General features: G+C 43.3%; 2 protein-coding genes across 4 annotated transcripts in view; one reads left to right on the top strand and one right to left on the bottom strand.

Annotated features, from left to right (window-relative positions):
* The window catches only part of TPGS2 (tubulin polyglutamylase complex subunit 2), a 29,947-nt gene extending 21,183 nt beyond the window's left edge, over positions 1 to 8,764 (bottom strand). For all 3 annotated transcript variants that reach the window (XM_086629197.1, XM_086629199.1, XM_086629198.1), the window contains exons 1-2: positions 8,635 to 8,764; positions 2,916 to 2,995 (exon numbers count right to left, since the gene is read on the bottom strand). In XM_086629197.1, coding sequence (XP_086485323.1) covers positions 2,916 to 2,995; positions 8,635 to 8,707 — 153 coding nt within the window. In that variant the 5' untranslated portion in view covers positions 8,708 to 8,764. The remainder of the gene's footprint in view (positions 1 to 2,915; positions 2,996 to 8,634) is intronic.
* A 296-nt stretch (positions 8,765 to 9,060) lies between these two features.
* The window catches only part of KIAA1328 (KIAA1328 ortholog), a 182,638-nt gene continuing 169,640 nt past the window's right edge, over positions 9,061 to 22,058 (top strand). Inside the window, exons 1-4 of the mRNA XM_086629470.1 lie at positions 9,061 to 9,117; positions 12,946 to 12,981; positions 14,558 to 14,697; positions 20,222 to 20,316. Coding sequence (XP_086485596.1) covers positions 9,066 to 9,117; positions 12,946 to 12,981; positions 14,558 to 14,697; positions 20,222 to 20,316 — 323 coding nt within the window. The 5' untranslated portion in view covers positions 9,061 to 9,065. The remainder of the gene's footprint in view (positions 9,118 to 12,945; positions 12,982 to 14,557; positions 14,698 to 20,221; positions 20,317 to 22,058) is intronic.

The following is a 22,058-nucleotide window of genomic DNA, read 5'->3' as shown; positions in this document are numbered from 1 at the left end:
AATGTGGTTCAGACATTGTCACTGCAGATGTCAGTGTGCCTCCTAGCAATAGTTTAGTACAACATCTACTTTTAAAAACCGCATGTGGAGGGAAGCAGGGCAGCTGCCAGCCTAATTTTAAGAGTGGGAACGAGTTCATAGGATGAGATACAGTTATTAGCAGTGGTGTTCCAGTGTCCTGATAACTCTGTCTCTACTCCCCATTCTATCGTTTGTCTCACTTGGGGAAAAGATAATATCTTGGTATGTCTAAATATCAGGATAGGTGAAAAAATTACCTGCTTTTATTAAAATATTCTGAATGGCTTGAAAGTTTTGGGGAAGCGATGCTACCTATGTAAACATGTGACAATTATATACCTTAAATATTTCTGTGAGTATGTTGATTTCCAGTAAAATATTTAAGATTGATTTCAGGTTTGATTTCCCAAAGCGTAAAACTTAACAGCTCCTTCTGCCTCTACAGAAAGCCTTGGAAAAAAAAAAATCTGTTCTGCTCTCCTACTGTCTTACTGCACTGTCTCCTGTCATGAAGCTCACATTCCCATGCAAAGCCTAATGACAGCTAATGAACACTCAACAAGATGATCTAAGATTTTAAAACTTCCTTCGTAGTATCTAGTTAAATACTAGCACAGCCCGAGCACAGCCCAATTTAACAAACACAGTTGATAGACAAAAAAAAAGCATATTGCCAGCATGATTGAAATATGAATTTAATAATTCATAATTTTTAAAAAAGATTGATTTTAAGAGCTTCTGAATAGCATGCAATACCTTTCCCTTGTAAAAGTGAAATAGGACTGGAAAATTGATTCTAGAAAAAAATTAAAAAAACCCCCCAAACTTAAGAATAGAGCTTTTATTTGTTGGCTCTCAATGTAAAGAGAGTTTTTTTCAGTAAAAGGCATGTAATTTTGGCAATAGTTTGATCAGTTTTCCTGACACCACACAAAAAGCCTTGCAAACACTTTTGCAACCAAAGAGGAAGAGGGGAGTCAGAAACACAGACTGTGACAAGATCTTGTTAAAATCTAAGCAGAAATGACTACATGCGTAAGTATTGCCACCTAGTGGCTAGGAAAAAGAAAAAGTTATAAAAGTGAACATCGGGTACACATAAACTTGCATTCAAATTCAAGCAGGATGAGTTTGAGGAAAAGTAAGGTACAAGTTCATCCTGGGAGGGCCTTGTGAGGTGCTGAGGGCTTTGTACTTAATCATCACTGCAGGACACAACTGCAAGTGCATGGACAGTGTTAGATACCAGACTTCACCCCCAAAGCTCAAGAGAAAAAGAAAACAGTTCTCTTTTAATTCAAGAAGGGAGAATTTAGGTTTTGTCAGTGCAACTGGAGCCAAAATCAAGGAAATAGATAGCAAAGTCTTTCACCATGAGCAGTCCAGCTCAACCGTATCTACTTCATTTTGGCCGTTTACTTCTGCAATTAACTTAGTCCATCACCAGTGGCGGGGGCGAGTCGGAGTTTTGTTTTGACATCTTTGGAGTGAAGTGCTTTAGCTATGGCCTTTCAAAGTTTGGCTTTTCAAGAACAGCTCAATTTAGAGTCAAACCCAACTGAGTTTGGAAGAGTAACAGCACCTAGAAATGAGAGCAATACTGTGTTCAGGAGAAGCAGCCCTCTCCGCTCGACAGAATAATGAGTGAACATCACTGCTGCTCCCAGACCTGAGCTGCCTCACAGTCAGAGTGCCTGAGACTTCCCAGCCCAGTTAATCCGACTCTGAACAACAGCTACAGGAAATTAGGAATCAGTTCACACAAACCTGAAAAACCGGACATTTCTGCCTGACCACAGTTGCTGGCTACTGTATAAGTCTCAGTAAATAATAGAGGTTTACATCACCTACATTCTGACCTGGATTTAAAAATTCTTGATAAATATCACTAACTGTGATAAGGTGTTATCAAAACTAGCGCAAGATTCTTCTCTTCTGTTTAGGAAAAACAGTAAATGGCAAGGTGTCATCAAAGGGGAAGTTATTTTACGTAGTGGTAACAGGTACAGTCTCGGGGAGCATGTGTGTTAGGGCATAGCCAGGGCTGGAGCAGAGGGAGGATGATTCACTCAACTTTATCCTCTGCCATGGCCCTTTCCAGAGGCCAGACAGCTTCTACTGTACCTTCCCTACATATAGGTGTTACTTAGAAAGCAGTACCCATGTTCATGGGACTGATAACCACAAGTATATGTAAAAGGGGACCAAAAATGGCATCTCTGCCCACCAGTCACATGACAGTATTCAGTAGCCCTCTGGTTACACGCTCTGATGCAGTGAGGTCAGTGGAGTCAAGGTAGCGTGTGTTCTTCATAGTCTTCTAACACAGGCAATGGTACATGCCTTGGCCAAAAGATTGGGTTGGTTAGCCAAAGAGGAGGTGGAAGGAGTGGCTAAGAGAAATGCAAGTGAACAGCAGACTGGAAAAAGAAATAGATAACTGGAATGAACTGGGTGGCTCAGTGGTATTTTCCAGCTTGAGGCCTTTACCTTTCATGGTCATAAATAATAAAGAGCTTCTTCATTTTGTTTGAAAGGGAGTTGAAAAATGGTTTCAGTCAGAACAATGTTTGTTCTCTACTGAGTCACCACTGCTGCTGCCTACTACAGTTACGTGATATCTTCTTGTCATTCTGAACATACCCACAACGACGAAGTTTCTCTAACAGATCAGGTACATGTGATAGCCTAAAAAAATAGAGTAATACTTGATTTTAACACAAAAAAAAAAAAAAAAAGAAAAAAAAAGAATCTGTTTAGGCTCCACTGTGCATCAAACTTGGTAATGGGCTGTCTTACCAACAAACACAAGGTAGCCACAGCATTTGACATTCTCCATGGGCTGCTGTGCATTCAGACTGACCTCACTGCAGTATTATCATGAATGTACTCACTTGCTCCCATGAAATGATTGTGTGGCGTTCTGCTGGCTCCTTTTCCACAAACGTCACCTCAGCAACTCCTGGAGAAGCCTCTAAAAGGAAAAGAGAAGCAAGTTTGCAGCTGGCACAGGTGACACCAGCACTGTGAGCCAGGTAACTTTGCAAGTTAACCTGACTGACAACTGGGGAAAAGGCATTAATGACTGCAAGCATTGTGCTGGTGACGGAGCAGTCACTTTCTATTGTCTGTAAAGGTACTCAGCATGTTCTGGCAGGAGAATGACTAGTGCTCCACAAGATGCTATCCTTTGATGGTTTTTATAGATAACATATGTATACACACACATTTTGTATTCGAGGTGTGATGTTTTGCAGAGGATTGATGGAAAAATCAACCATGGATTCCTGGGCAAACTCTAAAAGATACATGAATCTTTCCTTGCAAGCTTTCCTTGTGGTTTGGTTTCAGTCAGGTAGAACATTCTCAGCTTGGCACAAGATGTTGTGCAGTGATGGTGCGAATTGCCAATGATCGTATTCCACAAAGACGGGCACGCTTCAGCACTGGATTCAGTGGATTGTATCAGATGCAGAATCTGATCCTGTTGGAGCAACCTGCAGAAGCAAACATCGTTTCTCTGGAATCCCAGCTGGACACAGGCAAATCTGTTACGAGCAATGAGCTCATCATTTAGAAAAATCATCTGAATGTTTTATGGGAAAGAATGCTATATAAATGCAAGATACTAATCTACACGGTGCTGTTCCTGCAGGTGTGTGATGGCAGAACAGTCTCCCTTGCACTTATTATTTTATAATGTTTTGCTTCATCTACAGCCAACTGAAACAGTTCCCACTCACTGCTTTGGATCAGGTCCAGAAAGGCTACTAACTTGTTGTGGGAACTGCAAGCCCAGCACACAGGGCCGTGGAGTAGAAGTGATCACTATGCAGAGCTTTCAAGACTGGCTCTGCTGTGAAAGTATTGGCTCCCAAAGCAGTCACACATACTGTAATTGCTTTCTGGTAAAAAACACACAGTGCACTAGACAGGAAAGGCAGGCACCAGAGAGCTTTAGCTTGTTTTTTATCTCCAGCGCTTGGCTTTTAATTCTAGCAATGGTGTTGCCCTTCTCTGTTCTGGTGGTTGAAGAGCAGAGCTCAGTTTCAGGAAGTCTAAACTTCACTTTAATTGGAAATATTGATTGTTACATTGTCAGATAATTTAAAAGACAAAACATGGTACCAGAAAACCAAACTCCAAGTTAAAGACAGAAAAAAAAAGAAAAAAGTAAAATTATAGTAGGTCACGTAGGTAATCTTTCTGACCAACGCAGAGCCCCAACATAAAGAAGACTGTGATGTTTCGCCAAGTTTCACTTCAAATAGATGGGTGCAAGGTGGAGGGATCTGCTTCTTGCTCAAATATAAGCTGTACATATATATTCTGTTTCTAAACAAGTGTGTGGAATCAATGATCATAGAATCATCTGGTTGGAAGAGACCTTCAAGATCATTGAGTCCAACCATTCACCCTGCACTGTCAGGGTCCCTAAACCATGTTGCTCAACACCAAATTCACATGGTTTTTAAACACCTCTAGGGATGGAGACTCCACCACCTCCCTGGGCAGCCTGTTCCAATACCTCACAACCCTCTCTGTAAAGAAATTTTTCCTGATATCTAACCTAAATTTCCCCTGGCGCAACTTGAGGCCATTCCCTCTCGTCCTGTCATTCATAACGTGGGAGAAGAGACCGACCCCCATCTCCCTACAACTTCCCTTCAGGTAATTGTAGAGAGTGATAAGGTCCCCTCTGAGTCCCCTCTTCTCCAGACTAAACAGTCCCAGATCCCTCAGCCGCTCCTCATAGGACAAGTTCTCTAAACCCTTCACTAGTTTTGTTGCTCTTCTCTGAACCTGCTCCAGCACCTCAACGTCCTTCTTGAAGTGAGCGGCCCAAAACTGGACACAGTACTCAAGATGTGGCCTCATCAGTGCTGAGTATAGGGGGACAATCACTTCCCTGCTCCTGCTGGCCACAGGGTTTTTGATACATGCCAGGATTCCGTTGGCTTTCTTGGCTGCTTGCGCACACTGCTGGCTTATGTTCAGCTGGCCGTCGACCAGCACCCTCAGGTCCTTCTCTGCTGTGCAGCTTTCCAGCCACACTTCCCCAAGCCTGTAACGCTCTAGGGGGTTGTTGTGGCCCAAGTGCAGGACCTGGCAATTGATCTTGTTGAATTTCATACAGTTGGCCTCGGCCCATTCATCCAGTCTGTCCAGGTCCCTCTGTAGAGCCTCCTGATCCTCAGGCAGATCATCACTACCTCCCAATTTAGTGTCATCTGCAAACTTGCTGTGGGTGCACTCGATCCCCTCATCCAGATCATTGATAAAGGCCTTAAAGAGAACAGGCCCCAACACTAAGCCCTGTGGAACACCACTGGTGACCAGCCGCCAGCTGGATTTAACTCCATTCACCACCACTCTCTGGGACCGGCCGTCCAGCCAGTTTTTCATCCAGTGAAGCGCACACCCGTTCAAGCCACAGGCAGCCAGCTTCTGCAGAAGAATGATCTAGCTGGTCTTTTCCATCTAAGCTGTGCAAGCCCTATGACAAGTTAAGAGATTATAGTAACAGAGTAATTGTTGTTTCTGTGATCAAAGAAAACAGTAGGGATGTTTAATTCATCATGCACAACAGCTCGGCTGGGATGATGAAGATTAAATACTGTATCAGCAAAGAAGATGTCTAGGAACGCGAGGACTGCAACTTCTAAAGAGGCCTGAACCAAATCCAAGATCAAAAGAAAGAGAAATTCCATCTTAAAAGCCTGCTTGTTGTATTTAAAAATATCCTGTGAGTAAACTGAAGACCATGTTTAACAGATGTGTGTAGATATGGATGGGATCTCCATTAAACATCAATGAGAAAAAGAAGTCTGCCATGGGTTGCTTTCTCTTCTAGATGGAAGAAATAAAGAAACCACCTAGGCTAGACAAAAGATATAGGGTAAAGCTTAACTAGTTGAGGAGTCTCCTCCCTGCTAACTATTCCGAATCAAGATCACAGTAAACTCTGTCCTATTTTTAGGACATTTCATCTGGAAGCTTCCAAAAATGCTTTGCAGTAGGAGTAGGAAAGAGTCGATGTAATGGTCTGGCACAAAGCTGAAGCTTTGAAGTCTTTATGGTACTGCTAACACTGCCTATAAGCGGGATAAACTCTCAGCATCTTTTTAAAATGCCTGAATAGTGACATTCTTATCTAACAAAGACTGTAAATAGTGTGGTTCTGCTCTGAGAAGTCCAGAACATCTAACACCTCCCATTCAGATTCAGTTGTGAGCAATCAACCTTTCTGGAATTTGCTATTACTCATAGAACCTCAGCAAAATGAATCATACTGGCAATGGGGAAGATGTTTCTCTTTTTTCCTCAAATTACAACCTCCATAATGCTTGACAGAAATCTCCAACCTTGTAAGGATTTCCACAGAGGCTACAAGTTAAAAAAAAACCAAAACAATCCCCTCCCCCTGAACCTCATCTATAGAATTTGTTTAAAGGAAGGTTTTTGAAATGGTGCCATGAACATTTCTTCATGAAGGTATTGAAAAATTGCACCTCAAGCTCCAATACAGTGTACACGCGAAATTTTACTGCTTAAAAGGAGTATGCCAAGTTTCATTACATGATCTTATCTATCTCTTGAAAAAAAAAGTTTAACTCAACAGAGTTAAAAGCCTATTACTGCTTTTATGTTATGGTAGGCAGAAAAGTATCTACTGGCTTCATGAGACTTCCAAAAGGAAGATTTAGAATAAGGTAGTTTCTAGTGCTGCAAACTACTGAGTAAGGCCTATTTCTGAATAAGATACCCTTTGTTACGTGAAAGAAACAATCACTGAACAGACTGGTGATGCTTCCCAATTAGTTCAGCAATACTAATACGGTGGCACAACTCACATGCTTTGGACTACTCCACTGGGAAAAAACGTGTAAAATTCCCAGGAGTGGAGAGATGGAGAAAAGAACCAGAGTAAAACATCACAGCATTGGACTGGGGTGCGCACTGCTATATTGTACAATAAAAGTTGCCAGAGATACAGACAGAAAAAAAACAAAAAAAAACCCAAACACAAACCAGGAAACACCTTTCATGTGAAAAGGATGCTATGAGACTTTCAGAGCCAAACCTGCGCTGCCGTGTCTTGCTGGTGTAAATAAAATACCTACCCAAACCAGTTTACATGGCAACATTACTTTTGGATACAGTTGACATCATGTAGATCTCACACATCTGAGTCCGGGTGGTGAAAACGTGGGCAAGGCTAGTAACTTTTTTTACAAAGAGCTACTTCAAAGAAACCTTTGCCATGATGGTTGAACATGAGTAATTTCATCTTTTTTGTCACAGAGCAGAATGATGTTATCCTGACCTCATGACTGGAAAATGAAAAAACCCCCAATGAAACAAAAAAACTCAAGAAGTCAAATAATAAGTGAGTAAAAGAATGCCTGAACAGAGACTGAGGATGAAATTCTGTCCTCGCTGAAGCCCACAGCAACGATTTTGCCCTGATCTTTTAATCTCATCTGTCTGAGCAGCTATCTAAAAACATGTGCAATTAACGATACACTTAGTTTGTCAGTTGAACTCCACTGCCCTGCAATACAGCGGCTGGGTGAGGTAATCACAGCAGTCACTTCTGAATTTTAAAATTCATAGGAGGAAGCTCTGGAACTGCAGTTTGTAATGTTGTTGTATGCAAGGCTTGGGATAGATGCATTGCTTTCCAGCCATACAAATACGACAGCTCCGTGCCCCAGGCTGCTGACAGATGAAAGGTCTGATGCTAAAATCCTTTACGCATGGAAGTACGTTCACCAATTCTTGTGTTTCTACCGCCGTGAGTAAATTTTTGTCTGAGAAGCTTTACCTTTAAATGTTGAACGCCTTGCGCTCCTGCTGATTTTCAAAGGGAACTGTAGGGCTACAAGGAGGCTCAAGATCCGAGAGAAAAATGGAGATGGCAAGCAGGGACAAAAAAGTCCCAGGGTACGGGAATAAGCTGCAGGGTGACTATTTACGGGGAGTTGGTCACGAGCAGATTCAGACATTAGTCTTCTGCCAGAACACTGCACCACACTGATCTCCTTCCATCGGGCACGCTACCTGCTGACCCTGTGCAACGACAAGGCTGAAAATTACGCAGAGTTTGAGTAAAACACCACTTCCTCTTTCTCTGATCTTTTTATAACTGTAGAGCTGTCTTCAGCCGAGAGATTCAGGATTCCTGCCGTTGATGCCAACACTAGGATCAGGGCTTTTGTGTGCGCGTGCGGTGGAAGCACAGCCGTGTGCTCCCCGAGGAGGGACCGTGACAAAACCGTTACCGACACGGCGTGGCGGGGTTCAGCCAGCAGCACCGAGCTTCCCGGCGCTGCAGGCGCCCGGGACGCGCTCCGGCGGCTCCCGGCCGCAGGGCCCTACCGGGCCCGGCCCCACCGCGGCCGCAAGCGCCGCGGGGCGGGGCCCTCGGGGTCAGGGCAGGGGCCGGGGCTCGCTGAGGCCGCCCCGGGACACCCGCCCCGAGCGCTGAGCGCAGCACCCCTTCCCGCCCCCGGGCAGTTTCCATGACAACAGATCGACTGTCCCCCTCCCGCCTCCCCGGCGCTGCCGGCCTGCCCCCGGCCCTGGAGGCTCTCCCGAAACGCCACTCACCCAGTATCCGTGAGACCCCCAGCGTGAGCTTGTCCAGGTACGGCTTGATGCTGGCGGAGGGCTTCTCCTCCATCCTCCGCAGGCCCTCGCCCGGCTCCCCTCGCCGTCAACGCCCCGCTACGCCGGCCAGACCGACGGGGCGTGTGCGGGGGGGAGGGGGGGGGGGGGGGAAATGACCCCTTTTGTCCTTCCTCCCGCCCTGTAGCCGCCGCTGCGCCGCGAGGAGCGCCGGGAGTAGTAGTTCTCCCGGCGGACGCCTCGGTCGGCCCGCGGCGGCCCGAGCTCGGCGGACTACGACTCCCAGCATGCCCCTCGCTCCCGCACGCCGGCGGCCCCCGGCAGGGGCGAGGCGCGGCCGGAGCGCGCAGCCAATGGACGGCGAGCGCTGGGGGGGCGTTGGGGGGCACTCTGGGAGTGGCGGTTGTTTCAAGATGGCGGAGGTGGCCGCCGGGCCGGGCGGAGGTGCCTTTTGGAGCCGGGACAGTATCCTTCCGTAGGGCTGGGGCGGCTCGGCGGGGCCGCAGCGGGGTGCCCGTCCCGGGGCGGTGCTGTGAGGGGGCGGCCGAGGCAGCCAGCCGCTCGGCGCGGGGGGCCGGAGCGAGGGTCGGGGCGCGGAGGGCAGTGCGCAGGGGAGCGGAGCGGGAGGGCGCTGGCGGGGAGGGCTGTGAGCTGTGGGGAGGCTGAGGTGGGGCCTCGAGGGGCGGGCAGCGCCGGGCTGCGTTGGGCGTTTGGTGTCGAGCAGGCCGGAGCCGGTGCGAGGCCGCGGGGCCGGAGGGGCTTTGTGGCCGTGGGCCAGGAGATCTGTGGGCTGCACTCGCCAGGAGCTCGGCCTGGGGAGAGAGGTTGAGCGTGTACCCGTGTGCAGGGAGTACGGAGTTAGGGGGGATTTAGAAGCCAAGGTGGCCCGCGAGGGGGAGGGAGGTGAGTGTCCACCTTCAGTGTGATTGAGCGAGGAAGTCCTGAGGGAGGTAAACATGCAGGAAGATGAGGAACTGGGTTCAGCTTATGGAAGCGTGCAAGGGAATCAGCAGGGAGAACAACTAGAGGGTCAGGCAGCAAAAAAAGGAAAGTGCCTTTTGTGACTGGTGTCTAGGCTTGACTACAAGCATAACATTTAGGGGGAACCTGTGAGGGACCTGGAGGGCTCTATCTGTGAGGGACAAGTGGGATGCTCTGATGGCTTCGTCTGCAGAAGACATGCAAGCTACAGTTGTGGGAGATTATGTGGGGCTGGGCATGTGAATGAAGTAGGTGGTGGTTATGGTGTTGAGGATTCAGCCTGTGGAAGCCTGGCTAGAGAGAGATGCACTTGCGTGGTTCCAAGAACCAGAAGGAATTGGCTTTGATGTTTGGGCTCATATGGATGAGTTGGAGGCTCAGCTGCTTGACGACATTAGGATGGAACTGGCAGTCTGGCCTGGCGGAAATTTAGGAGCTGACAATTTAGCTATAGGTGTGAGAGACTTGAAGCATTGCTGTTGCTCGCACCGTGAGTGGGATTCTAGGATCAGCTAGTGGTGGTCGAAAAGAAGAGTACATGTGTGTGCTCTTGTATTTATGTTTGATTGCACACCCACTACGAAACAATGCACAAATGAAATGGGTGAACCATCTGATGGACTGTTCAGGGGGCACGTTGTTATAAATCTTGGAAGATTTCCCATTTGTGTAAAAAGCCATCTACAACTTTCTCTGTGATGTGATAGGGTGGAGATTGGTAGTCATGTATCAGGTTTGTTGCCACACTTGTCACTGCTCTGCCCAGTCGTGAAAGCGTTGATGCAGTTACAATGACAAAGTGCTTTCATCAATTGACTACTGGGGTGACTCCTTGTCTTCCCTGACTAAATATGGTCTCTTGAGCTCAGTAGTGGCCTCATGTGTTGGGATATTCCTAGAAATGAGGCTCTTTCTGGCAACCATTTCCATTTTACTTGTTTTTGCAAGTAGGTAATGTTTCCTCTGGTCTGGCTTGAATATCCTGAAATACATACGGCACAGAAGCAATTAATAGAGGGTGCTTTTAAAAAAGTGGGGTGGGAAATTTGGGGAGATTTGGTAATGTTGGTTTAACAGCTTTGGAAATCTGACCTTCTGTCTGTATTTACTGAATAGGTACAGCATAGCAAGGCAGATGCATTGTTGCTTGCCATGGGGAAGCCACACAGCATCATAAGGTGTTCAGTTTCTCTGATACCAGTGATGCTTTGAACATCAGCTGTGGTGGTACAAGGCTTACAACATGTGTAGTCACATTAAGGCATGTGGCCGTGGATGAATGTTAAATGGTTGATGTTGATGCTGTCCTCAGTCTTTCACTCTGAGGCAAGGATGTCAGACCTGTTTATGAATCAGCTCCTGAGTCACTGCAGTTTTCAGTCCAGCGGATTAAGGTAACCTCATCTAGCTTTGGTTTATACACGAGGCTGCAGACCTTCATGGGAGAGTAGTCCTGGTAGCTGGGGGCAGTAGCAGCAACAGCTTTGACTGATTTTTTTCATCCTGCTACTAGGTATCTGTCCACAACAGTGCCCATACTGGAGGCAAACTTCAAAAGCCACATGTTGTTCAGGCAAATCTGGTTTATTTCCTATAGCCACGTGTTGACACACATGTTGGGTTCACCACATGTCAGTGGAGAAAGCAGTCGCCTGTGCTGAAGTTTGTTACAGTTTCCTGCAGTAGCATGGGTTGAAGGTACGCTCCTTAGTATTCTGCAGATCGCTGTCGCAGTTGTGCTCACCCAGCTGTTTGGACTGGGCTGGGATCAGAGTTGGACTTTCGATCTACTCTGGTGCGTTTTGGAAAGAGGGGACGCAGTACTTTGCTTTCAGCGTTTATTCACCTGGTTTATAACATGACCCTGCTGTTGTGACAGCTAGAGGTAGCAGGCTGCAGCTCACAGGTGAGAACAGAAGTGCTTTCAGCATTTGTAGAGAGAGATGATGTTGACAGCAGTAGCGAGTGAACATTTTCTCCAACTGGTGTAAGAGTGATGAGGGATAACAGTTTACAAGTGATAAAGTGGATCGACAAAGTCACAAGTGAGTCCTTCCAGCGTGCCACGTTCCAATGTTGTGATGGATAGTGGGTGTTGATTGAATTTGAAGTTGCTGTCCGCAGGGGAAAGCTTCCAGGCTGTTCCTAATTTTCTCAACTGTCTGATAATTGACTAAGTTTTTGAGATGCTACTGTCAAAATCAAATTTTAGCTAAAACAACAGTTTTGAGAAATAGTTTGTATAGGTTAATAGAAATATTTTCACAATTTGTTTTTTTTTTTTTGTACGAAGACAATTGCAAAACCCTAGACGCATTTATCTGTAAACAGTACAGAAATTAAGTAATTGAGTTAATTGGCCAACCTTATAAGGCTGAGGAAAATAAAGAGGTATAAACAAAAGATAGTGGAGCAGAATTTTGTGCTTTTGTTTTTCACTTTAGTTGCTTATGTGGGAATAGAGATCTTTATGTTCAGATAAATGAAACTCGCTTTAAGGAGGACACTATAGCTGACACCCTTCCCTGAATTGTGTCGAGTGACTCCTATTTTTAGTGAGTTCTAGGAGACAAGGATTCAAATTCAGTGACACAGCATGAATAATAAGGTGCCTGGTCCTTTGTGACTTTTAAGAGTTGTCTGCAGTCATGTAATTCAATAGTTAAAGCCCTGGGTTATTTGAAAGTTCTTGAAATGGCTTTTTTTTTTTGAAACTACTTCAGAACAAATCTTGATTTTTTTTTTTTTCCTAAAGAAAATCAGTCCTCAGGCTTTCATCTGTTACTCATCATGTGATGATCAGATGAGAATGACCAACTTCCTTTGAAACTTCTTGGATTTATCCTCATATATGTTTCTCAGAATATGTTGTATAAAATGTGTTTCATTGAAGTTTGAATATACACTGTTTTGGAATTTGCCTTTCCAGCATATCAAGGGGTTCCTTATATAATTACAACCTGCTCTAATTTAAACAAATATTATTATTTCATTATCTTAGTAATTGTACTTGCAACTGGGGCTGATCTCTGGGGTCTTTTATGAAGGTGACCTCTAAGATAATCTTTACAGGCTGAAAGTTAATGCACAGAGCAGGAGGAGTAATGCTTTTTGGTTTAGCAATCTGTGTGGTGTTTGTTTTTTTCCCTGGTCAAGTTTTCCTTGCTTTTGGTGCTCCCAAAGTGTTGCCAGTTTGTTTTCTTATCAGTGGTCTTCTAAAATTAAGACCTAAAATACTTATTTTTATAGTTCTGTTTAAAGGGCCGAGCCTGTTCTTTTCTTGTTTGTTACCTTTAACAAAGCCACATGCAGTTTCTGATGAAGAGCAGCCCATGGGATCTGTTTCAGGTATGACCTTCTAGTAGCTGAAAACAAAGATTTTTTTCCTGTGGATGCTAGACTTTGCAATGTCTTTTCAGGTGTATGACTCATGTACTTCAGTGTGTAAGGTACAGCCTCATCACAAGTTGTAATGGGACATACAGGATTATAGCAGAGGATTTATGCTCTGCTGCTTAGATAAGCAGATGAACAGTTTCAGGGGAATTGTTTGTGTCGCAGATACAGCATAGTTTTTCCAATCTGTAAGGTAAGCTGAATTTTAATGTGGTCTCCAAATAATGTTGAAGCATTAGAGATGTTCAGGTCTTTTGAAAATTTTGAAGAGAACAATTAAAATGAAGATTCGTTGTGTACAGAAAAATACTTTATTTTTTTTATTAGTTCTCCTGACCTTGATTTACTGAGTGCATGCTTGTGTACATCCCTGGTGAAAAGATGTTTTTAGTCCCCCCTTCAGAATTTTCTAATTGTTCTCAAACACGGTTTTTCAGTGACACCAGGTCCTGAGCACGTATTTGGGGGTGATTAACTCTAGTAAAATTGTGTATATGTCCAGCAGTTATAAATTTTGAGGAATCCTACTCTCTGAGTTTGGAGTAGCATGGTTACCCTTCAGAACTACTGGCAAAACAGCTCTATTAAAAATCTGTGTGTGTGTATTGTAGCTACTACAGTTCAAGCCAGGTGATGTCAGTTCACTGTACGCTGTGCCCTAGAAAGAAAACAGTGATCCTAAATGATGGAAATGAATTCACTCTGGGAAATATTCTTCTGCTTCTGTGGAAGACAGTTTCAGAAAGATTGTTTTCCCTTGTGTACAAGCATGAAGATGTTAAAGCTTATAATTTAGTTCTTTCACTTAATTGCTGTCACACTTCCAAAATTCATACCCAAACAAATGTAATCTATCTGGCTAGTATAAATTAAAAATTTTTCGTTCAAAACTGTTGGCGCTTCAGAACAGTCAAGACTCAAACCTTGAAGCAGTACCTGGACTCTATTGGTTTTCATCTGGAGGTTTTAGTGTCAGTGTTAGCACTTTATAATTGCAGCACCAGGATTTTCCCTGCTTTAATGCCCTTAACCATTGGTAGGGCTGAAATAATTATGTCAGGAAGCTTTTTACAGGTAATCTGTGGACTGCCTGTTGCACTGTTACCTTACTCATATGGCTGGTCTTGAAAGGAACAGTTAGCCTCAGCAATTAGTGCTACTTGATTCCTCATTGTATTTGAGAGTCAAAGCAGAAGCTCAGTTTTATGTTTTTGCATCTTAAACAAAGACAAGTTTTGCCTTCAGCCTCAGTCAGAAGGCAGCGTGTGTGTTTCAGAATTTACTTTGATGTTTATTTTGACTTGGTGCACTTCAGTGCTGTGTACCTCTTTTTCTGCTGGTATATTCATCTTAATAAAATTCTGTATGGAGTGAGAGGCTGCAGGGAACTGCAAACATACACCTGAAACGCTTGTTCTTTTCAAAAAGAGCTGCTAGGATGCCCTTGTGGAAGTCCTGTTGTAATAGACAAGAGAAGAGTCCCTTTTAACTTTGTGATACATGTGTTCCGCTTGCCTTTCGTCTACAGGAGTGTCTACAAAAGGAAATTTAAGAACGAGATATTTGCAAAAATACCAAAAAACTGAAACTGAACTAAAGGTGCCTGTAGCTGTTGCTTCTGTTTCCACGGATCCTGTTAGAAGCACAGGAGATCTAACAGGGCAGCAGGTCAGTAAAGGCAAATTTTTCTTGCTCTTAAGAGTGCGTATAGTAGAAAAATGGCAGAAAATCTTTAGATTGAAAACTTTTGAACAGTTTTAGAGTAATATAATTTTTGCAGTCTCTTATGCTTTTTGCCCACTTCTGTGGTGGCTTGCTGGCAAAAATTACTTTTCCACTAGTATTGCTTGCCTACCTAAAGAAAACAAAGGCTGAATGTGCTAGTTTATTTAAGTGGTGTGTAACTGGGGCTGTATAAACCAGTTTGTGCATATTTCTATGTGTGTATGTGCACAGAGAGAGAGTGTGTGGCTTTGAGTAGCCCCTAATTTATATGTTACTAGCCAGACACGCAAGAAGTTACGTTTCTGTCTATTCAGTTTCATTGCTCTAGTCATATCACTTAGAAACCAGACTTGTGAAATTCTTTTTACAGACCTTTTTTGCTGTGGCTGCTTATGTTTGTAGGGTAAAATGACTTTCTGTTTTTTATAGTAGAAGTTAAGAATGCGTCTGAGTAGTAAGAGTAGCTTTGTCAGTTGTCACTGTTTTTGGCTCTGCTTTGAATTTTCTGGTCTGCTCCTGTGACAAAGGTGATGCTTTTCCTCAGTTTATTGCATTAGAAATTTCAAAGCAGGTTATTCTGTATTCTGACAAGTATTGTGATATTCAGAAATCTGTTGAGATGCTGTTTTTCTACCATGATTCATATAATACAGTGACTGTGTAAGTCATTCGAGTCTATGTTAAGTCTCTTGCCTAGTAGTTATCCTGGGCAAGTCTGTATGTCACTAGGGTTTGGCGTCCCGCTTACAGACAGCATCTAAAAGTTTTGACTGCTTCTGAATCACTGTTGTATTGTCATGCAGTTTAATCTTGTTCTTCAGCTGCGCTGAGATGTTCTCTGTGTCTTCTGTGTGCTCAGGAAATGCTGCCTGCCTCACGTGTGTTGAGAACTCTGATGTGAACGCAGACAACTCAATTCACATTGCTTTCACAGTTGTCATTGCCCTTCAGATCCTTCAGCATGACACTTCTAATTAGTATCCACTTTTAGGGCTCCTCCTGGACTCCTCCCGTTCCATTTCTCTGTTTTTCAGTACTTGCTTTTAGAAGTATGTACCTCCACTTTGCAAATGATGCTGTGAAGTGACATGCAGGAGAAACTTCACAAATAGCCTCCATTATGCAGAGTCTTTATGTAGAAGCATCTCTTCCTAAGTACCTAGAAGCTTCCACTGCCTCACAGATGCCTTCATGTGTCACATTAAAATCTGTTTTGTTGTATTGTGTGTTGTTTGGATTACTTCTTGTTTAGAGAATTTTTACTCCTTTTTATTCTGAGAGCTGTTGGGGTAGAAACGTTTAACTTTTATATACTGCCTAATACATAAAATCTTGATGTGAGACTCATGTGCTTTTTTAACATTGACAATAAAATGTGTTCAAAGCTTTTTCTCTTTTCTGTCTTTTTTAACCTTCTGTTTTTCTCTTACCTTGCCAAATCCTCACGGAAACTTGTTACTCTTAACGTTGAAGATAAGCTCCGAATTACTTGAAACAAATAGAACAAGTACATTTTACTTGCTGTGGAAGAGGAAGTTTTCACAAAGTTTTTTTGCAAGGAGTTTTCATTACCAACAGAACTCATTTTCTTCAAGGTGTTCTGTGCATGTCTAGGGAGATCAATTGCTTTACTTGAACATACTTAACACCGTTGTACTGGTAGGCAGCTCACCATTACGGTTTACCGGAATCCTCTTTTGAAGAGAATAGATTGAATCGTGGAGTGGTTTGGCTTGGTAGGGACCTCAAAGATCATCAACTTCCAACCCCCCTGCCATGGCCAGGGAAACCCTCCACTACACCACCTTGCTCAAAGCTTCATCCAACCTGGCCTTGAACACTTCCAGGGATGGAGCAGCCACAACTTCTCTGGGCAACCTGTTCCAGTGCTTCACCACTCTCTGAGTGAAAAATTTCTTCCTTAGATCTAATCTAAATCTGCCCTCTTTCAGTTTAATCCATTGCCCCTTGTCCTATCACTACATGCCCTTGTAAAAAGTCCCTCTCCAGCTTTCCTGTAGGCCCCCTTTAAGTACTGGAAGGCTGCTATAAGATCACCCTGGAGCCTTCTCTTCTCCAGGCTGAACAGCCCCAACTCTCTCGGCCTGTCTTCATAGAACAGGTGCTCCAGCCCTCTGATCATCTTCATGGCCCTCCTCTGGACCCACTCCAGCAGCTCCATGTCCTTCTTGTGTTGGAGACTCCAGAGCTGAACACAGTATTCCAGGTGGGATCTCAAGAGAGCAGAGTAGAGGGGCAGAATCGCCTCCCTCGACCTGCTGGCCGCACTTCTTTGGATGCAGTCCAGGATACAGTTGGCTTTCTGGGCTGCAAGTGGACCTTGCCGGCTCATGTTGAGCTTCTCATCCACCAGCACTCCCAAGTCCTTTTCCTCAGGGCTGCTCTCAATCGATTCTCCACCCAGCCACTACTTGTGCTTGGCATTCCCCTGACCCATGTGCAGGACCTTGCACTTGGCCTTGTTGAACTTCATTAGGTTCTCACAGGCCCACCTCTCCAGCCTGTCAAGGTCCCTCTGGATGGCATCCCTTCCCTCCAGTGTGTCCACCACACCACACAGTTTGGTGTCATCTGCAAACTTGCTGAGGGTGCACTCAATCCCACTGTCCATGTCTCCAACAAAGATGTTAAATAGCACTGGCCCCAGTACTGACCCCTGAGGAACACCACTCATCACTGCCCTCCACTTGGACATTTAACTGTTGACCACAACTCTTGGAGTGTGACCATCCAGCCAACTCCTTATCCACCAAGTGAGTTTTGCTTTAATATTAATCTTTGCAGAACTGATTTACCTTTTCTTCGTTCAGATAGACTTGAGTACCACAAAGGAGGATGAGAGTTTTGGAGAAGACTTCAAAAAGGTCTTGTTAGCTCTGGAGCTTTTCTGATACTTTTAATGAATCAGTGATTTGCTATACTGGTCTTGACCAAAATTTCACATCTTTCTACTTCCCATTTGACAGAAGTTGTCTCCTGCTCTCGTGGAAATTGCCATCTTCCAAGGTGTGGTTTACAAAGTGAGAGAATTTTCCATTTATGTTGTAAACTTCATCCAGAAAGTACTGAGTTACAAAGAACATTAACTATATTCTACCATGAGGTATCTAGAAAGGATAGAAATCTGGAAAAAGGAGGTGATACAGTCTAGGACTCCGTCTCATTTGTCATTTGTTTTGATGGTGGAGCTGTTGTGCATAATTCCACAGCTACATTTGGACATGTTTCATGGTACAAGTCTGCCTTTGAGAATTTTTTGTGCGTCATCTATCCATACCTGTGAGTGATACAAAAAAGCATAGACTAACTTTTCAGGTTTCCCTCTTCATCGCACGAATGTTTGTCTGACAGTATGTATGTAGGTTTGGGTGATAGCTTGAGATACCTTCTGTTAAAATCTTTGCTACTGTGATCAAGCTTCTGCCTCTTTGTTGGGTGAAAAGTATTCTGTGACTTTTTATTTTTCTTAAAGAAATATGATTTTCGTAAGTTTTTAACATGGGAAACGGAAATCCTAGTCCGCAACACAACAAGGACATGGAGCTGCTGGAGCGGGTCCAGAGGAGGGCCACGAAGATGATGGAACACCTCTGCTATGAAGACAGGCTGAGAGAGTTGGGGCTGTTCAGCCTGGAGAAGAGAAGGCTCCAGGGTGATCTTATTGCAGCCTTCCAGTACCTAAAGGGGGCCTACAGGAAAGCTGGAGAGGGACTTTTTACAAGGGCGTGTATTGATAGGACAAGGGGCAATGGATTTAAACTGAAAGAGGGCAGATTTAGATTAGATCTAAGGAAGAACTTCTTCACTCAGAGGGTGGTGAGGCACTGGGACAGGTTGCCCAGAGAAGTTGTGGCTGCCCCATCCTTGGAAGTGTTCAAGGCCAGGTTGGATGAGGCTTTGAGCAAGGTGGTGTAGTGGAGGGTTTCCCTGGCCATGGCAGGGGGGTTGGAAGTTGATGATCTTTGAGGTCCCTACCAAGCCAAACCATTCTATGATTCTATCTGTTTAGTTGAAGTTAAATTCAGTTAAATTAAAGACATTCTCTCTCCATTTGTGTGAATATAGGTAGCATATGTTTGGGAAGGAAACTGTGAAATCAAATGTCCCCTTGAAAAGCCCTGAAGTCTAGTTTGTCTTGTGAAACTGTTTATTTTTCTTTATATTTTTCCCCAAGGAAAGTACTTTAAAGTTAAAATAAGAGTGTGCTGATGGGTCAGGTAGGTGGGTATAACATGAGTCTGTATAAAATCATCACTTCTTTCAAAAGCCACGTACTCCTTTAATTGTTTCAAACCACTGTTCAAGAAGCAATTAGCTAAGACTGGAAGGGGGCACTTCCTCTTTGGTGTGTGCAGATCAGCTGCCACTACTGCTGATGATGGGAGAGAGGCCCAGCGTTTGCTCCGTGTGCTCAGAGGTTGTTCTGTGCCTTATTCTGTTAGCTCGGACAAACTGCAAGTAGCAGCCTGGTATGTCGTGTTAAGCATTGTATGCACTCGGGGAGGTTTATTGTGTTTGTAGGTTTGTGGAAGTCTGAACTGAAAATAAGTAAATCAGATTAAGTGGAAATATTTAAGTTTGCCAAAATCTTGAAGGAAGTAGCACAGCTCTTATTGCTGCTTTGGTCTCGGGATTCTTATTTGGGGCTTATCGCTACCACCGGAGAACTGAGTCACCGAAGACAGGATTTTTTGGTAGATAAAACCAATTTAGAACAAAAATAGGTAATGCCAGTAACCTCAATAATAGAGGGGACTTGCAAACAGGCGCAAGTGCCCTCTGGTGGACATCGGTAGCCAGTGCTGCAGGTCCCAGCGTGGTGAAGGAACGTGCGGAAGGAAATGAAGTACTGGAGTGTGTTAAAGCTTCGGTTTGGGAAGAAGTAGTAAGTAAGAAGGTGGCAAAAAGGTGATTAAAATGAAATGACAGTGACGTGTGAAAGGGCATTTAGTTCTCTGTGTATTTAAAAACCCCTTTGAAACAAGGACTTAACCATCTTCTAACAATATGTTGCATACCTTTTTTGCTGTTTTCTATGCTTTGGTCATGAATGCCGGGGCAGAATGTTTCTTCTTTATTTTAGGATCTTAATATAGTGAAGTTTGAACTTGTCTTTGAATATTGCTGCACTGTATTGCCAAGTCATGAGAACATACTGCCCTTTATCTAGTATGAATCAGTAAATAACCTGTGTCTTAAAACTTTACCCAACATGTTTAGTGTTGAAGCTAGCAGCTCATGTTTGAATTACAAGTCTCTTAAAGGAACTCTCCACAATTTGTTTCAGTGAACTGTACATACATTTAAAAAAATACATGTTTTGTTTCCGGTTGGAATTTGTCTGCTTCAACTTCTAATTATTAGGTCTTGAAATGCCTTTAATATCTTGTGAAATATTTGTTCTTCTTCAAAGATTACTTTCTAAAATGTTACTTTAAATTTTCAGGTTACTAATGAAGGAGGAATGAAGAGTGCTTCCTTAAAGGATTTGTGTCCCGAGGACAAGAGACGCATTGCAAACTTAATTAAAGAACTTGCCAGGTGAGAATAAGCATCATCTGAAAATGCATTATATTTAAAGAGAGTTATTCCTCTAATTAACATCAAGCAATGTAGAACTGCATTATGGAACTGAATATTTGCATAAGGTAATTTTTCTTGCTGGAAGAGGTAGGAATAGTGAAGCAGCCTGATTGGTTTTTCCTTGCTTCCTGACCCAAAATCCCCTAAACATATTGAAAACAAGGGCCAAAGTTTTGTGGCCTGCAGTAGTTCATCCATACAAACCTAGTGACAGGGCTACAGTTTTATTTGCTGCTGGTGTCGTGTGCTTGAAGCAAACACATGTTGTCTTTTGGAAATGACAAACTTTGTTGATATGAAACTTTGTAGTGCTTATTTGTCAGGCCCAAGGGTTTATACTGAATGCCACTGAATGTTAAGGTGGATTGGTGACCTTGCGGCTGAAAGATCAGTATTTAGCCATGTTTGCACATGTAAAGCAATAAAGGGTCCAGTGTAATGGTAACTTATCTAGCCAAACCTTCTTTTACTTTGATTAGTTTCTTCAAGTTCTCCCTATTTTTTGAGAGGAGAGGTGGAAATAGTGCAAGTTTCTCAGCTTTAGCAAAAGGTTTTCTCGAAGTTTCGTTCCAGTGCTAGTTGTGTTCAAATAGCTGTTCAATAAATGATGTGAAAAATAGGTTGAATGTGAGTGAGGAGATTTTCTCCCCTTCTGTGTCCCTAACACTTCGGACTCTCTGAGAATCTGCTTCTTATATAATGACTGCAAAACTGAGAAGGAGCACATGGACCTTGGCAGGTTTTTGCTCAACACCAGAGAGGAAAGTCTCCTGAGATGATCTCAGATCCTTTGGGCTAAAAGTTCGTGTCCACACTAAGAGCTTATAAAGGCAAATTTTTTCTAGAACAAAATGCAAGTTCTCGGGTATTAATTAAATGCTTTTTGCCATAGATTTCATATGTCTGTGCAATAATTGGCAAGCATTACTGTCTTTTTTCTTTTTATATAGAAAAATTTGAGCAGAGAAATTAAGTTACTTGCTCAAGGTCATGCAGTAAGTTTCTGGTGCAGCTAGGAATATTTTTCTCTCTGATTATCTTCATCCAGTGGACCGTTTTGCCTGCTAATAGTTTGTACCAATATAGGATTTCTTGCTATACAGTATTTCAGTAATTTCTGAAGTTCTTCATGCTTGTAACTCTATTTTATCCTACCTCATGTGTTAGGAAGTGTCTAGTTAAGGCTGTCATAAAGAGTAGATTGCTGGGAAGCCTGGTTACAAATTGTCAGATGTTGAAGCTATTCGGACACTGTTGCCACTGTTGATATATAGAGGTATATTCTAATATTAAAAAAAGCCTTTTATTACATTGTTCCTCATAATACACTGCTCCCTAGTGAACAGTAGTACACTAACTCATTTGAGCATGGGATTCTTCTTAAATCTCAGATGCTGTGATTTTTCCCTGAGGACAGTTTGATATTTCTGCCTGACATTTCTTTGAAGAAAAATAGAAGGTGCAGCAACATTAATTTTGAAAAGTAAAATTAGTGGAACACTATTATTTTATACTTAGTTCTCTTTTATTTTTAAACCTAATCATATTTTTATTGGATGTAATTAAAAGTCCTTTGCAGAGTAATAGGGAAGTTGAACTTTAATTCCGCTCACCTCGTCACTTTTTTAAAACTCTCCATAATTTTCATCCCTGGTTGTGCAATGATGGAGGGTTTTTACATGCAGTAGAACATTCTTTGC

This window comes from Tauraco erythrolophus, chromosome Z (genome assembly GCF_009769465.1).
Source record: "Tauraco erythrolophus isolate bTauEry1 chromosome Z, bTauEry1.pri, whole genome shotgun sequence".
Taxonomy (NCBI): Eukaryota; Metazoa; Chordata; class Aves; order Musophagiformes; family Musophagidae; genus Tauraco; species Tauraco erythrolophus.
This window is presented reverse-complemented; position numbering and strand designations above follow the sequence as displayed.